The 16,196-nt window shown below is 37.1% G+C and overlaps 1 protein-coding gene across 1 annotated transcript in view; it reads left to right on the forward strand.

The window, feature by feature from the left end:
* The window catches only part of CFAP91 (cilia and flagella associated protein 91), a 108,695-nt gene that overhangs the window by 38,238 nt on the left and 54,261 nt on the right, over positions 1-16,196 (forward strand). Inside the window, exons 7-9 of the mRNA XM_007449144.1 lie at positions 10,429-10,606; positions 13,809-13,966; positions 15,678-15,857. Of these exons, the coding sequence (XP_007449206.1) occupies positions 10,429-10,606; positions 13,809-13,966; positions 15,678-15,857 (516 nt within the window). The remainder of the gene's footprint in view (positions 1-10,428; positions 10,607-13,808; positions 13,967-15,677; positions 15,858-16,196) is intronic.

The following is a 16,196-nucleotide window of genomic DNA, read 5'->3' on the forward strand; positions in this document are numbered from 1 at the left end:
CATGATACATCCAGCTTTGTTCTTTTTTCTCAAATTACATTGGCAATTTGGAGTCTTTTGTGGTTTCATATGAATTTTAGGATTATTCTAGTTCTGTTGAAATGTCATGGGTATTTTGTTAGGGATTGAATTAAATCTGTAGATTGCTTTAGGTGGTATGGACATTTTAACAATATTAATTCTTCCAATCCAAAACACAGGATACTTTTCCATTTCTTGGTATCATTTCTAAATTCCTTCATCAATGTTTTGTAGTTTTTAGAGTATAGGTCTCTCACCTCCTTGGATAAGTTTATTCTTAGTATTTTACTCTTTTTGATGGGATTTTAAATGGGATTTTTTTCTGTTTTGCTTTCTCTTTCTGATAGTTCATTGTTAGTATATACAAAAGTAAAGTATTTCTGTATATTAATCTTGTATCCTGCAACTTTGCTGAATTCATTTTTAGTTCTATTACCTTTTTGGGTATTAGACTTTGGGTCTTCTGTATATAGTATCATGTCACAACTTTGGGGTTTCTATATATAGTATCATGTCATACACAAAGAGTGATAGTTTTACTTCTTCCCTTCAAATTTGGATGCATTTTTTTTCTTGTCTGATTGCTGTGACTAGAACTTCCAATACTACATTAAATAGAAGTGGTGAGAGTGGGCATCCTTGACTTTTTCTTATTTTAGAGTAAAAACTGAAAGCTTTTCACCTTTTAGTATGATGTTAGCTGTGAGTTTGTCATAAATGGCCTTTATTATGCTGAGATATGTTCTCTCTGTACCAATGTTGATGATAGTTTTTATCATGAATGGATTTTTTGAATTTTGTCAAATGCTTTTTCTTTATCTATTGAAATGATTGTGTGATTCTTCTCCTTCCTTTTGTTACTGTGGTGTATCGCATTGATTGATTTGCAAATACTGAACCATCCTTGCATCCCTCAAATAAATCTCACTTGATCATGGTGTGTGATCCTTTTTATATATTGTTGGATTCAGTTTGCTAATATTTTGTTGAGGATTTTTGTATCTATATTCATCAAAGATATTGGCCTGTAATCTTTTTTTTTTTTTGTGGTACGCGGGCCTCTCACTGTTGTGGCCTCTCTCGTTGCGGAGCACAGGCTCCGGACACGCAGGCTCAGTGGCCATGGCTCACGGGCCTAGTCGCTCTGCAGCATGTGGGATCTTCCCAGACCGGGGCATGAACCCGTGTCCCCTGCATCGGCAGGTGGACTCTCAACTACTGAGCCACCATGGAAGCCCAGCCTGTAATCTTTTTTTGCAGTGTCTTTGTCTGGTTTTGATATCAGGGCAGTGGTAGCCACATAGAATGAATTTGGGAGTGTTTCATTCTCTTCAAGTGTTTAGATTAGAGAAGGATATTATTAGCTTTTCTTTATATGTTTGGTAAAATTCCCCTGTGAAGATGACTGGTCACGGATTTTTGTTTGTTAGGAGTTTTTTAAATTACAAATTCAATTTCACTACTAGTGATCTGTCTGTTGAGATGATATTTTTCTTCCTCATTCAGTCTTGGAAATTTGTATGTTTCTAGAAGTTTCTCCATTTCTTCTAGGTTGTCCAATTAGTTGGCTTATAACTGTTAGTAATACTTTGTTATGAGTTTGTAAATCTCTGTGTTATTGGTTGTTACTTCTCCTCTTTTGATTCTTATTTTGTTTAGCTGGGTTCTCTCTCTTTTCTTGTTAGCCTGGCTAAAGTTTTATCAATTTTGTTTATCTTTTCAAAGAACCAGTTCTTGGTCTCATTGATCTTTTCTAATTTTTTTTTGCTCTATTTATTTCCTCTCTGATTTTTATTATTTCCTTCCTTCTGCTGACTTTGGGCTTCACTCTTCTTTTTCTAATTCCTTTAGGTGGTAGGTTAGGTTGTTTATTTGAGATTTTTCTTGTTTCTTGAGGAAGGCCTGTATTGCTACAAAATTCCCTTCTAGAACTGCTTTTGCTGCATCCCATAAATTTTTGGAAGGTTGTATTTCCATTTTCATTTGTCAAGATATTTTCTGATTTTCTCTTTGATTTCTTCATCGATCCTTTGGTTTTTAGTAGCATGTTGTTTAATCTCTACATGTGTGTGCTTTTCCCCTTTTTCTTGCCATAATTGATTTTTAGTTTCATACTGTTGTGGTCAGAAAAAATGCTTGATATAATTTCTATTCTCTTAGATTTGTTGAGACTTGTTTTATGGCCTAGTATGTGACCCTGGAGAATATTCCGTATGCACTTGAAAAGAATGTGTATTCTGCTGTTTTTGGATAGATGTCCTGTAGATATCTATTAAGTTCAATGTATGGTCTATTGTATCATTTAAGACCACTAATGCCTTATTGATTTCCTATCTGGATGATATGTCCACAGATATAAGTAGGGTGTTAAAGTCCTCTACTATTGTTGTATTACTGTCAGTTTCTCCCTTTTGTCTGTTAATATTTGATTTATATATTTAGGTGCTCCAGTACTGGGTGCATATATGTTAATGAGTATAATATCCTCTCTTCTGTTGATCTCTTTATCATTATATAATGCCCTTCTTTGTCTTTCTTCATAGCCTTTGTTTTAAAGTATATTTTGTCTGATATGAGTATTGCTACCCTTGTTTTCTTGTCGTTTCTGTTTAATGAAATATCTTTTTCCATCCTCTCACTTTGTCTCTGTGTGTCTTTAGTTCTGAAGTGCATCTTTTGTAAGCAGCCTAGAGATGGGTGTTGCGTTTTTATCCATTCAACCACCCTATGTCTTTTGATTGGCGCATTTAGTTCATTGACTTTTTTTTTTTTACATCTTTATTGGAGTATAATTGCTTTACAACGGTGTGTTAGTTTCTGCTTTATAACAAAGTGAATCAGTTATACATATACATATGTTCCCATATCTCTTCCCTCTTGTGTCTCCCTCCCTCCCACCCTCCCTATCCCACCCCTCCAGGCGGTCACAAAGCACCGAGCTGATCTCCCTGTGCTATGCGGCTGCTTCCCGCATAGCAGGAAGTTTGGTAGTGTATATATGTCCATGCCTCTCTCTCACTTTGTCACAGCTTACCCTTCCCCCTCCTCATATCCTCAAGTCCATTCTCTAGTAGGTCTGTGTCTTTATTCCTGTCTTACCCCTAGGTTCTTCATGACTTTTTTTTTTCTTAAATTAATTGTTGATAGTTATGTACTTATTGCCATTTTGTTTTCTGGTTGTTTTTGTAGGTCTTTCCTGTTCTTTTCTTCTTCTTTTAGTTTCTTTTTCTCCCTTTGTGGTTTGATGATTTTCTTTACTAGTATGCTTATGTTCCTTTCCTCTCCATTTTTGTGTATCTGTTGTAGGTTTTTGATTTGTGGTTACCATGGAATTCCTATATTATGACCTATAACTACATCTACTTGTTTTAAATGGTAGTAATTTAAGTTCACACCCATTCAAAATATCTACCTTTTTACTCTCCACCTCCACATAGATTCTTACCTTTTATTATAGCCTTTTCTTTCCATTTACAGAAGACTCTAACATTTCTTTTAGGGTAGGTTTAGTATTGATGAGCTCTATTAGTTTTTTGCTTGTCTGAGAAGTTCTTTATCTCCCCTTCAATTCTAAATGATAATCCTGCTGGATAGAGTATCCTAGGTTGCAGATTTTTCTCTTTTAGCACTTTGAATATATCATGTCACTCTCTCTGGCCTGCAGAGTCTCTGCAGAGACATCAGTTGATAGCCTTATGGGTATTCCTTTGTAAATGACTCTTTGTTTTCTTCTTGCTGCCTTCAGAATTCTCTCTTTAATTTTTACCAACTTCATTATGATTTATCTTGATGTGGGTCTGTTTTGGTTCATCTTGTTTGGAATTGTCTTTGCTTCCTGTACTTGGATATTTGCTTCCTTCTTCAGGTTCCAGAAGTTTTCAGTCATAATTTCTTCAAATACATTTCACAACCTTTCTCTCTCTTCTCCTTCTGAAACCCTATAATGGGAATGTTGGTACACTTGATGTTATCCCAGAGATCTCTTAAACTATTCTCATTTTTTAAAGTTTGTTTTTCTTTTTACTGCACTGATTGGGTGATTTCCATTATTCCATCTTCCAGATCACGTATGCATTCTTCTTTATCACTTAGTTGCTATTCATTCCTTCTAGTGTGTGTTTTTTTTAAGACAAGCTTTTATTCATCATCTTTTAAATTAATTAATTAATTAATTAATTTTTATTTATTTATTTTTGGCTGTGTTGGATCTTTGTTGCTGCATGTGGGCTTTCTCTAGTTGTGGTGAGTGGGGGCTACTCTTAGTTGCAGTGCACAGTCTTCTCATTGCAGTGGCTTCTCGTTGTGGAGCACAGGCTCTAGGCACACAGGCTTCAGTAGTTGTGGCACGTGGGCTCAGTAGTTGTGGCTTGTGGGCTCTAGAGCACAGGCTCAGTAGTTGTGGCGCACAGGCTTAGTTGCTCCACGGCATGTGGGATCTTCCCAGACCAGGGCTCGAACCCATGTCCCCTGCATTGGCAGGCAGATTCTTAACCACTGAGCCACCAGGGAAGTACCCCTTCTAGTGTGTTTTTGATGTCAGTTATTGTATTCTTCAGTTCTGACTGGACTAGAAATATTTTCTAGTTCCTTGTTAAAATTCTTACTCTGCTCATCTATTCTTTTCCCTAATTCAGCTCGCATTCTTATTACTAATGCTTTGAATTTTTTATCTTATAAATTGTTGATTTATGTTTCATTATTTTTTCCAGGGTGTTTTTCTTGCTCTTTCAATTGAGATGCATTCCTGTGTCTTTTCATTTCACTTAACTTTCTCTGTCTCTGTGGATTTAGGTGAAACTGTTACCTACAGCGATCTTTAATGGGTGGGCTTATGTACAAGTGTCCCTATATAGTCTGCATGTGACCAGTGCCTTTGGTGGGAGAGCTAGATTTGATGTGAACAGAAGTCATTTGTTTACTCAGGGTATGCTGCCAGCTATCAACTTGGTAGGAGGTAGGGCTGGAGATGGAGGAGGTAGGGCCGTAGCCAGGTGTGAGGCAGGCCTTCCTCTCTGCTCAGTGACCATCACTGCCCTATTGGGGCAGGGTCATCTCCCAAGTTGCTGGAGCAGAAACCCTAGGTTCAGCAATCAAATCTTGTAGTATTTAATTTATTTATTTATCTATTTATTTATTTATCTATTAACACCATTGAATTATACACTTTATTTATTTATTTATTTATTTATTTATGGCTGTGTTGGGTCTTTGTTGCTGTGCGCAGACTTTCTCTAGTTGCAGTGAGCAGGGGCTACAGTTTGTTGCAGGGTGCGGGCTTCTCATTGTCGTGGCTTCTCTTGTTGCGGAGCATGGGCTCTAGGTGCACAGGCTTCAGTAGTTGTGGCACGTGGGCTCAGTAGTTGTGGCTTGCAGGCTCTAGAGTGCAGGCTCAGTAGTTGTGGCACACGGGCTTAGTTGCTCCACGGCATGTGGGATATTCCTGGACCAGGGCTCGAACCTGTGTCCCCTGCATTGGCAGGTGGATTCTTAACCACTGTGCCACCAGGGAAGCCCTCTTGTAGTATTTTAAAAAGATGACTTATCATAACCAAATGGGTTAATTGTACAAATTCAAGTTTAGTACAATATCAGAAAACTAACCAATGCATTTTACCATTTTAACAGAAAATGTCAGAAAAATGCTTCTGTAGGTGCAGGAAAAGTACTGTTTGATAACATTCAACATGCATTCATGCTATAAACTCTAAGTAAGCTGAGATCAGAAGGGAATTTTAGTAACTTAACAAAGGTTATCTTCGATAAACATATACTAAAGGTGAAACTTGAGAAGCTTTACCCTTAAAATAAAGAAAAAGACAGTGATTCCTTTATCACCACTATTATTTAGCAATGCAGAGAAGATCCTAACCCAGAGCTTATTAAACTAGGCTATGACCCATCACCCCTAGGGACATTTGGAAACCTGGGTGGCATTTTTGTATGTAATAATGATGAGACAAATGGGTTGGGTTTGGCGTAGGTAGGCTGGCATGGATACTGAACATCCTGCCCTGCATGGCGCAGTTTCATCCAACAATTAATTGTTTGCCCAGTATGACAATAATAGCATCCTGATAGAGAAATAATTGAGTCAGTGCAGTGAGATAAGAAAAGAATTAGGTATGAGGGTTAGCAAGAAAAAGCAAAACTGTATTTGCAGACAATGTACTCATATAGAAAAATCAAATGAAATAAATTATCAGAACTAAGAACCTCAGTTTAATAAGGTATCCTATTATGAAACCAACATACAAATATCAGTAATTTTTGTATGTATGAGCAATATGTAATTAGAAGTATTATTGAGGGCTTCCCTGGTGGCGCAGTGGTTGAGAGTCCGCCTGCCGATGCAGGGGACATCGGTTCATACCCCGGTCCAGGAGGATCCCACATGCCGCGGAGCGGCTGGGCCCATGAGCCATGGCCACTGAGCCTGAACGTCCGGAGCCTGTGCTCCGCAATGGGAGAGGCCACAGCAGTGAGAGGCCCGCGTACCACAAAAAAAAAAAAAAAAAAAATATTATTGAAAAATCATATTTTTAATAGCAACAAATAACAAAGTCCCAGGAAAGCACTTAATAAAACATGCACAAGGCATTTATGGAGAAAAATATAAATTGTTCCTTAAGCATATACACAAAGATTTGACAAAAAAAAGGAACATCGTGTTTATAAATGGGAAGACTCATGCTTGAGTAAGTATTATTTCTCTCACAAGCATTTTATATCTTCAAGCAATTCTAATCCAAATCTCTACTCGCAGTATAACCATGTATGTAAATCAGCATCTTTTCTCTTCCCAGAAATTATATAAAAGCAACAAGCACAACTCCAAAAGAACAACTCCCAAGAACAAATTCCATTCTCAGTGAAACTCATGTATATATGAATCTTTGAACCACTAAATACTTGTAAGGACTGTGAAAAGCAGCTGAGACTAGGTAGCATGGACTGTGGAAGAGGGTCAGGAGAATCTCAGAAAGCTTGAGAAAAAATATGCTTTGTGGAGGCAAATTTGGCAATATTCAGAAATATTTTAAATGATTGTATTTTGTGATTAGTTGCTAGGCTCTAGATCCTTCTAAGGTTCCTAGAGAAATTCATACATGGGCATAATGAGACCAGTATTAGATGTTTGTTGCGGCATTATTATGTGGAATCAAAAAATTAGAACCAATCTAAATGCCAATTTGAGCAGATAGCTTAAATTGTGGTAGAGTCCTACAATGGATGAAATTACGTCTCTATATATCAGCATGGCCAGATTCCCAAAACAAAGTTGAATAAAAAAGCAAGTAACAGAATATTTATAGTAAAATATCACATATGTAAATATTAAATTAAAAATAATACTATATTTTGTTTATGTATAGTTCTTTTTCCTAGCTTCATTTAGACATAATTGACATGTAATATTGTATAAGTTTAAGATGTACTACATGATGATTTGGTACACATATATATTGCAAAATGATTACCACAATAAGGTTAGTTAACACATCCATTACCCCACATATTTACTCTGTGTGTGTGCGTGTGTGTGTGTGTGTGTGTGTGTGTGTGTGGTGAGAACATTTAAGATTCAGTTTAGCAAATTTCAAGTATACAATACAGTTTTGTTAAGTGTAGTCAGCATGCTGTACATTAGCTCTCCAGAATTTATTCATCTTATAACTGAAAGCTTGTACCCTTTGACCACTTTCACCTTTCTCCCACCACTTTGCCCCTGGCAACCACCAGTGTACTCTCTGTTTCTATGAATTCAGTTTTTTAGATTCCAGATATAATGAGATTATACAGTATTTATCTGTTTCTGACTGACTTATTTTGCTTAGCATAATGCCCTCAAGTTTCATCCATGTTATCACAAATGACAGGATTCTCTTCTTTTTTTGTGAATGAATATATATATATATCACTTTATATATATATATCACTTTATCCATTCATCTGCCGATAGACACTTCAGCTGTTTCCACGTCTTGACTATTGTAAATAATGCTGCAGTGAACATGGGGTGCAGATACCTATTTGATGTAGTGATTTCATTTCCTTCAGCTATATACCCAGAAGGGAAATTGCTAGATCATATGGTAGTTATATTTTTAATTTTTTGAGGAACCTCTATGGAATTCTTATGGAACTATTTGCCATAATGACTGTACCAATTTACATTCCCCCCAACAGTGCACAAGGGTTTCCTTTTCTCCACATCCTTGCCAGCACTTGTTATTGCTTGTCATTTTTTGGGGGGGGGGGTAAGAAGTAGATTTATTAATATCCTTTGTAAAGTGGTTGCAGGAAAATGGGGCTTGAAGAGGGTGGTCATGTCCCAGGTCTCAGGTGAGTTCCTGGGACAGGCCGCCAAGTGAGGGTCCTTGGCTTCTCACAAGAAAGAATTAAACCATAGTAAAATGAAAGCAGAGATACACATTCCGTAGGCAGAATGCAGTCCATCTTGGAAGAGAAGAGCATCCTCTCTCTTCTTTTTGATAATAGCCATTCTAACAGGCATGAGGTGATATCTCACTGTAGTTTTGATTTGCAATTCCCTGATGATTAGTGTTGTTGAACACCTTTTCATGTACCTGTTAGCCATCTCTATATCTTTTTTGGGGAAAATGTCTATTCAGGTCTTTTGCCCATTTTAAAATCACATTGTTTTTTGTTTTGAGTAATATCTGTTCCTAATATATTTAGAATATAACCCCTTGTCAGATATATGGTTTGCAGATGTTTTTGCCCATTTCATAGATTGCTTTTTCATTTTGTTGATTGTTTCTTTTGCTGTGTAGAAGATTTTTGGTTTGATGTAGTCCAATTTGTTTATTTTTGTTTTTGTTGCTTGTGCTTTTGGTGTCATAGCCAAAATATCATTGCCAAGACTAATATCAAGGAGCTTTTCCCTTGACTTTTCTTCTAAGCATTTTACATTTAAGTCTTTAATCCATTTCAAGTTAATTTTTGTGAAAAATGTAAGATAAGGGTCCAGTTTCATTCTTCTGCTTGTGAATACCCAGTTTTCCCAGCACCACTTATTGAAGAGACTGTCTTTTCCCTATTGACTATTTTTGGCTCCCTTGTCAAATATTAGTTGACTACACATGCATGGGTTTACTTCTGGCTCTTTATTCTGTTCCATTGGTCTGTGTGTCTGTTTTTATGCCAGTACTATACTGTTCTGATTACTGTAGCTTTGTAATATAGTTTGAAATCAGGAAGTGTGTTTCTTCCAATTTTGTTCTTTCTTAACATTGCTTTGGCTATATGGGTCTTTTATGGTTACGTATAAATTTTAGGATTGTTTTTTCTATTTCTGTGAAAAATACCACTGGAGTCTTGATAGGGATGTATCTATGGATGGCTTTGGGTAGTAGGGGCATTTTAAAAATATTAGTTCTTCCAATCCATGAACATGGGATATTTTTTTTTTTTACTTGTGTCTTCTTCACTTTTCTTCATCAATGTTTCAATAGTTTTCACTGTATAGATCTTTCACCTCCTTGGTTAAATTTATTCCTAAGAATTTTATTGTTTTTGATACTATTGTAAATGGAATAGTTTTATTTATTTTATAGATATTGATAGTGTGTATAAATACAACTGATTTTCATGTATTGATTTTGTATCCTGCAACTTTATTTATTTATTAGTTCTAACAGTTTTTTGATAAAGTCTTTAGAGTTTTCTCTACATAAGATCATGTCATCTGCAAATGGAGATGATTTTATTTCTTCCTTTCTGATTTGCATACCTTTTCCTTTTCTTTTCTTTTTTCTTTTTTTTTTTTTTTTTTTTTTTTTTTTTTTTTTTTGCTTGATTTCTCTGGCTAGGGCTTCCAGTAAGTAGGAGTGGTGAGAGAGTGCACCGTTTTCTTTTTCCTGATCTTAGAAGAAAAGCTTTCAGCCTTTCACTGTTGAGTGTGATATTAGCTGTGGGCTTGTCTGTATAGTTCATGTTTGTTTCATATTTGTTTTTATTAGAGAGGGAGTATAGTGTAATACATAAGACTATAAGGGTCAGATTGCCATTTGCAAATTCTGAGTTTTACCACATACTAACTATGACCTTTCTGCAAATTATTTTGATATTTCTTTGTATTTCAAAATATGGATTTTTCCAATATAGGACATTCCAAGGTGTGTTTATTTCATAATCACCTAATATCTTCAAATACTTTCCAGCATCTTACATGTAACTAAAATGTCTTCTGGCTGAACTGTTAACAAGACAGTGCAGGGCAGATAATAAACTCTGAGGCACATCTGGAGATGTATCCTGATATCATTTCATCCTGTCATAACCCTTGAATTTAAAGAGGACAGGAACTGAAAGGGAGTAAATTAAATACTGGTAGGTACATGAGTTTGTCTGTGTGTTTCTAAAGTGTTCTGCTTCATCTTCCAGGTCGAGGTCTCCCAGCAGGACAAGCTGAGGTAGAGATGATAGAACGTGCCCGGGAGAAGCGTGCTTGGGAAGCCACTCTCCCCCCTCTGAGTGACACCTCCCAGTTTGAGAAGAGGAGGAGGATGATGAATGCCATGGAGAGGAAGGAGTGGGCCTTCAGACAGCAGGAGATCGAAAAGTAGGTTCTTAGTCACCCAGATAATTGCTTCTGCACAGATGGGATTAATGTTAATACTTTTAACCTATAGAGCGTTTTACCAAGTGTATGGGTTTAAAAGCAATCCTTAATCTGTAGAGTTGGGAAATTGGGCTTCAGGAGCAATAGCTCTATAATTTTCTCTCCAATAATATAAAAATGTATAATGCCTTCTTTGTGTGTGTAGTTCAGTGTGGAACCCAAATTTAAACAATTCCTCAAGGCCTCTCTGATTCTTCTCTTCCCTTTTCTATTTAGGGTCTTACCTAGAATCCCACTGATTTCTGCAAAATGTCTTTCAAACTGTACCTTTCTGTTCATTCCCAGTGCCATGGTCCTAGACTTTGGCCCTCTTCCTATCCATCAAACAGCCTCCTGGCTGACCCTGTCTCTTTCCCCCTGGTACTGGATTCACCATCAGTACACCTTGGGTTCTAGTTATAGCCAATGAGGCATTTTCCTGTTTAAAAGACAAACAGTGGAACTTTTCAATTAAGAGATGAGCTCATAGTACATAAGTAATAATATGCTAAGGTATTTCTTGTTGAATTTTCAGTCATTTTAACTGATGTATTTTCAGTAATGAGGTTGTCTCGAATATGTAGAAATGATGAGGACCAAAAAATTACAGCTCCCTAGCAAGAAGGAAAGGAAGGGAAGTTTGAGGGTGCCATTTGTTCCAGGCTGTGCTGAGGTACTTCATTGCTCACAGCAGTACTACCAAGCCGCTGACAGTGTGCTTACACGTAAGCAAGCTAGGGACCAATAGAGTTAGGGATTCAGTGTGGTTCTGAATTCAAAATATGTTTATCTTTTTGCAACACATTCTGATTAACCCTGAATGCAGACGTGATGGTTGGTAAAAGCTTGCAATTTAATAGAAAATAGTGTTTGGGGCAGAGTAGGTGTTCACATACCCAATCCTGTCTGCAGAAATTTAAATTTATTGCTGTAATTTGAAGAGGAATATTCTTGTCAGAAGGACATTAAGAATATTAAAAATGTATCTGGCCAGAATGAAGATATCACCTGAGAACATGAGTACTTTGGTTAAACTGAGGTTAATTTTAATAAATATATTTTGAGTCCCTCCTCAGGACTGGAAACAGGAAACTGCTTTACCCTGACAGAGCTCCTTATGGATCATTGGAACAGGGGATGAGGGGTGGAAGGGGGGCAGGTGGGTGGGGATGGAGTGAAAGACCTTCAAACCAATAACTCACAGGCAGGATCTTTAGGTGATGTGCTGCTCTATACACAAAGAGCTAGGGGAACCCAGGCAGGGGAACAGTTAGTTCTGTTTGAGATGGGTAGATATTTGGGAAGATCACTGAGATGAGGTAGCTTCTGAGCTGTATGTAGAAGGATGAGTAAAAAGCTATCAGGTAGATGATAATACTGATGATGATGATGGTGATGGAGATGATAATGATGATATTCATAAAGCATTCAACACTTACAGAGTGCTTATTTCATGCTTGAGCTAAGTTCTAAGCCAGTAGTTCTCAGAGTGTGGTCCACAGATGAGTAGCATCAGCACTTACCTGGGAACTTGTTAGAAAGCAAATTCTCAGGTTCCATCCCAGACCTACTGAATCAGGGGGCGGGGCACAGCAATTTGTGTCATAGCAAGTCCTCCAGGTTATCTGATGTATGCTTAAGTTTGAGAACTACTGTTCTAGCATGTTGTGTACATTCACTCATTTAACGTTCACAACAACCTTAGGGGATGGATACTATTATTACGTCCATTTTATGACTGAAGAGGCTGAGGTAGGTGATGAAGTTGAGAATTGAACCTAGGATTTCCAACTCTAGAAAGAAAGGGGACTGTTGGTGTGTGCTTATTCTTAAAAACGCCTACCTCCCTGTATTTACTTGTCACTGTTTCCCTACCCTCCCATGTATATTCACTTTGAGAACCTCCACCAGTATAACATGTTTGCTCTGTCTCTAGTCCTTTTGAGTAGAATATTCAGCTCCTTCTGCTGAGGCTGCACTTCTCCCTTGTCAATGTGGCAAATCTCAACCCTTGTTTATCCTCAAGTGCTGAGTTAATGGCTCCTGAAGGAAGGCTTCCCCACCATCCCCCTCCTTCCCTTTGATCAACTGGGAATAGTGCTAGAAGAGGCGCTCTGCCATTTCTTCTCCCACAGGAGTCTTTTCATTCTTTTGGCCTGGTATGTATCTCCCTGTGTTGCAAATGTTGGTTTATATGTCTCCTCCACTAGAACAGTGCTTCTTGAGACAGTGTATTTTATCTCGTTCACCATTGTTTACTCCCTGCCTGGCATAAATATTTGACAAATGAATGACTGAATAAATTACTGTGTAAATTTTTAAGTAAGAGTAAAATATTCAAATCTCCACTTTAGAAAGGAAAATCTTGACCGCTATGTGGAACAAAGATCGGAAGGAGGAAAGACTAGACTAACAACCAGAGTCCAAGTCAGGAGAGAGATGACAAAGACATGGGCTAGGGAATGGATGTAAGAAGTGTTTTAGAGAAGGAATCATTAGAGGAGGGAAGAAGGTAAGAGAAGGGGTAGATTTCTGGGGGAATAGAATGAGTGAGGTTTTTTTGAGGTTGTCAGGGGAAATAGCTGGAGATTCAAGTAGGTAGAAGTTCTAGTTCAGAAATACCTGGGCTGAAGTACAAATTTTGAAGTCATATGTATGCATAAGCAAGGTAGTCCTGGGAGAACAAGGTGAAGGTGAGGGGAAGGGAAGCAAAGAATAAATTATCTATATGTGTCAGCTGCTGGCATTTTCACATTCACCACTTAAGGCTGCATGCCACAGCCTCATTTTCTCTCACTCCTCCTATTACTTAACCCTCCAGCAATACCAGTCGACCTGGAACTATGCACAAACATTCTGCTGTTCACTTAGGCCCATCTGCCTGGAGAACCCTTTTTTACCCCATCTACCTAGCAAAGTCCTTTTTGTCCTTCAGAACTACACCCATACATATTCCTCTTATACAGAGACTCACTATTGAGTTGCCACCCCAAACCCCCAATTCATTTGTCACACTTTTGCCAGAGTGGTCTTTTTAAGATATATGAATATGATACCAGCCCAAAGAGAAGCTTCTGTTTATGGCAAGTGTTCCCTTTCTCTGTAGTAGAGCACCCTATTTGAGAGATTGTAGACTTCTTTATGTTTTGTGATTTACTTGAAGACTGCAGGAGATTCGCCTGGAAGTTCTAAAAGAGCTGCTGAAGAAGCGTGATGAGAATCAAAATGAAGTAAACGTGGCGTGCTTGAATGCCCAGTGGTCTAAACTGCAGGAGGTGAAGGAGGCAAAGTTGGCACAGATTCAGCGCACACATGTATCAGGTGATGGTGCAGTATGAACCGTGAAGAGAATGGAAAAGTTGGCTCTGCTTTGGGTCTTTGACCAAACCTGATTTAACTGTGATATAATTCTTTTTTGGTCCTAGTGTTAGTTAATAGATAAGGAACAGGAGATGAGTTGTTTCTCAAAAGTAGAAGGGTGGAGGAAAATTCCTCACTAAGAAAATCAAGTAATGATGTTCTAACAGGTAGTCAAGTTATTGACATTATGGGGCGTGTGTGTGTTTGTGTGTGTAGGTGTTGGGCTCCCCATATTCATGGGCTAAGGCCCTGGGTAGAGACCCCTGTTTCTCAACCTTTTTTTCATTGTTTCCACTAAAAAAGACATTCAGACATCTTTTTTCCAATTCATCCCCCTGCCATGAAGTTTTAATACCACAGGTATACTGTATATCTGTTTATGTACTATAAATATATCTGTACTTTATACATAAAAAGAGGAGTCAGTGGAGGATTAAGAATAACTAAATAAAAAATTTAAATTTAAGTTAAGAAAATTTAACTTATTAGCATTTAGCTTTATTTGCTATATTTGCTGAGTGACTTTTAATATAATTAATTTATTTATAAAAATTGTAATGCATCTCATATATGCAAATTAGCATTTATACACATAATAGCAATGTAATCACATTAAAAATTATTCAAAATATTTTTCCTAGCAAAACAATTACAAAAAATTAAGTTAATTCCTTAAAAGTTATTTTTAGTGAACTTTTAAACTTTTTCTTGATGTGAGAAAATAACTTTTAACTAGCTGTACCTATGCATTTAGATACTGTCAACATTTTTTCTTTTCAGTAGTTGACATAACTAGTGATGGGTTGACTTACTTTCTTTTTTTTTTTACTCCTCCTGTCCCTCTCTCTTGCCCTCTGGGATCACCTTCCCAAATAAACTACCTGTAGGCATGCCTTTGTCTCAGGTTCTGCCTGTGGGGGAACCCAGGCTAAGGCACAACTCAAATGTCACTTCCTCAGGGGGAGACCTTCAAGGACCCCCACCCCCAGATAAGTCAGGTCCCTGTTATCTGTTCTCACTGTTATATGCCCCTGAATTTTTTTGTGTGTGTGAGAAAATGACTTTTTACTTAACTAGGTGCTAGGTATGCATTTAGATATGGTCAACAGTTTTTTCTTTTCAGTACTAGATATAACCAATGATGGGTTGACTAATTTTTATAAATAACTATTAAAATGTAAACTATTTTTATGTAATTATGAAATCCCACGTCACACACAGAAGCACTGAGGATCAAATATAAATAACATCCAAAAGGCAGCAGTGGCAAGTGCAACCACCTCTGTCAATTGTGACTTCAAAATCTCATAATATTGTTTTACACCCATTGAGAGTGCATGATGTAGAGCCTTCAAAAGGGGATGGGTCTGTGATGGGATTGAAAGAAAAGGAACAGGTGGAAGTAGTAAGCCTTACTCCTTAGATGAGTAAACTCGTACCAATTGAGAACACTAGCTGATTCAACTTCTGTCATGGCCACCTGTCTCATGACAATCTGGATCACACAGGTGTCAGATCTATGTTTTAAGTGTTCTGGCTGCAGTGAGTGATCATAAGGAAATTCATTCAGTTCAGCAGCCTTCCTGTGAATAAAACTATGGTTTACTAGTCTGCATTTGGACCATTCAGAACAATATTTTGGAGATAGTCATGGAGGTATGTTTTATTTTAGCAATCAGAAAACTTTTGGGAAAGGGAAAGAATATAGAAGGGAAGTTGGAGAGAAGAAATATCATCAAGGATTATTCTGATTATGCATCACAGGTCTATGGACCTCTATCTCGCCTTGGTCGTTTCACAGACAACTCAGAGGACTTTGTAGTAAAAAACCACTATCTCAACACCTATGAAGGTAAGCAATTCACATAATTAGAAGTCTAGTATAAGAGGATTATCTTAGAAATATAAATATATAAAATATAGCAGTTTAGGTTAAAAGCTAATCAAAAATTAAAATATTTGCAAGAAATAGCAATTACATGTTTAGTATTATTAATAATATGAGTTCATAGAAACCAATAAAAACTGCTAAGACCCGAATAAATAAATGGATACACTATGTAACAATTTATTAAGGAGTAAAGTCAGTAAACTACTAAACATTTAAAAATGTTTAATGTCAGTAAAATCAAAGTTTTGCAAAAATGAAATAGAAAAAGATTTTATACCAGGTTTGTGAAGCAAACAAGAA

This window comes from Lipotes vexillifer, unplaced genomic scaffold (genome assembly GCF_000442215.2).
Source record: "Lipotes vexillifer unplaced genomic scaffold, Lipotes_vexillifer_v1.1 scaffold999, whole genome shotgun sequence".
NCBI classification, from domain to species: Eukaryota; Metazoa; Chordata; class Mammalia; order Artiodactyla; family Lipotidae; genus Lipotes; species Lipotes vexillifer.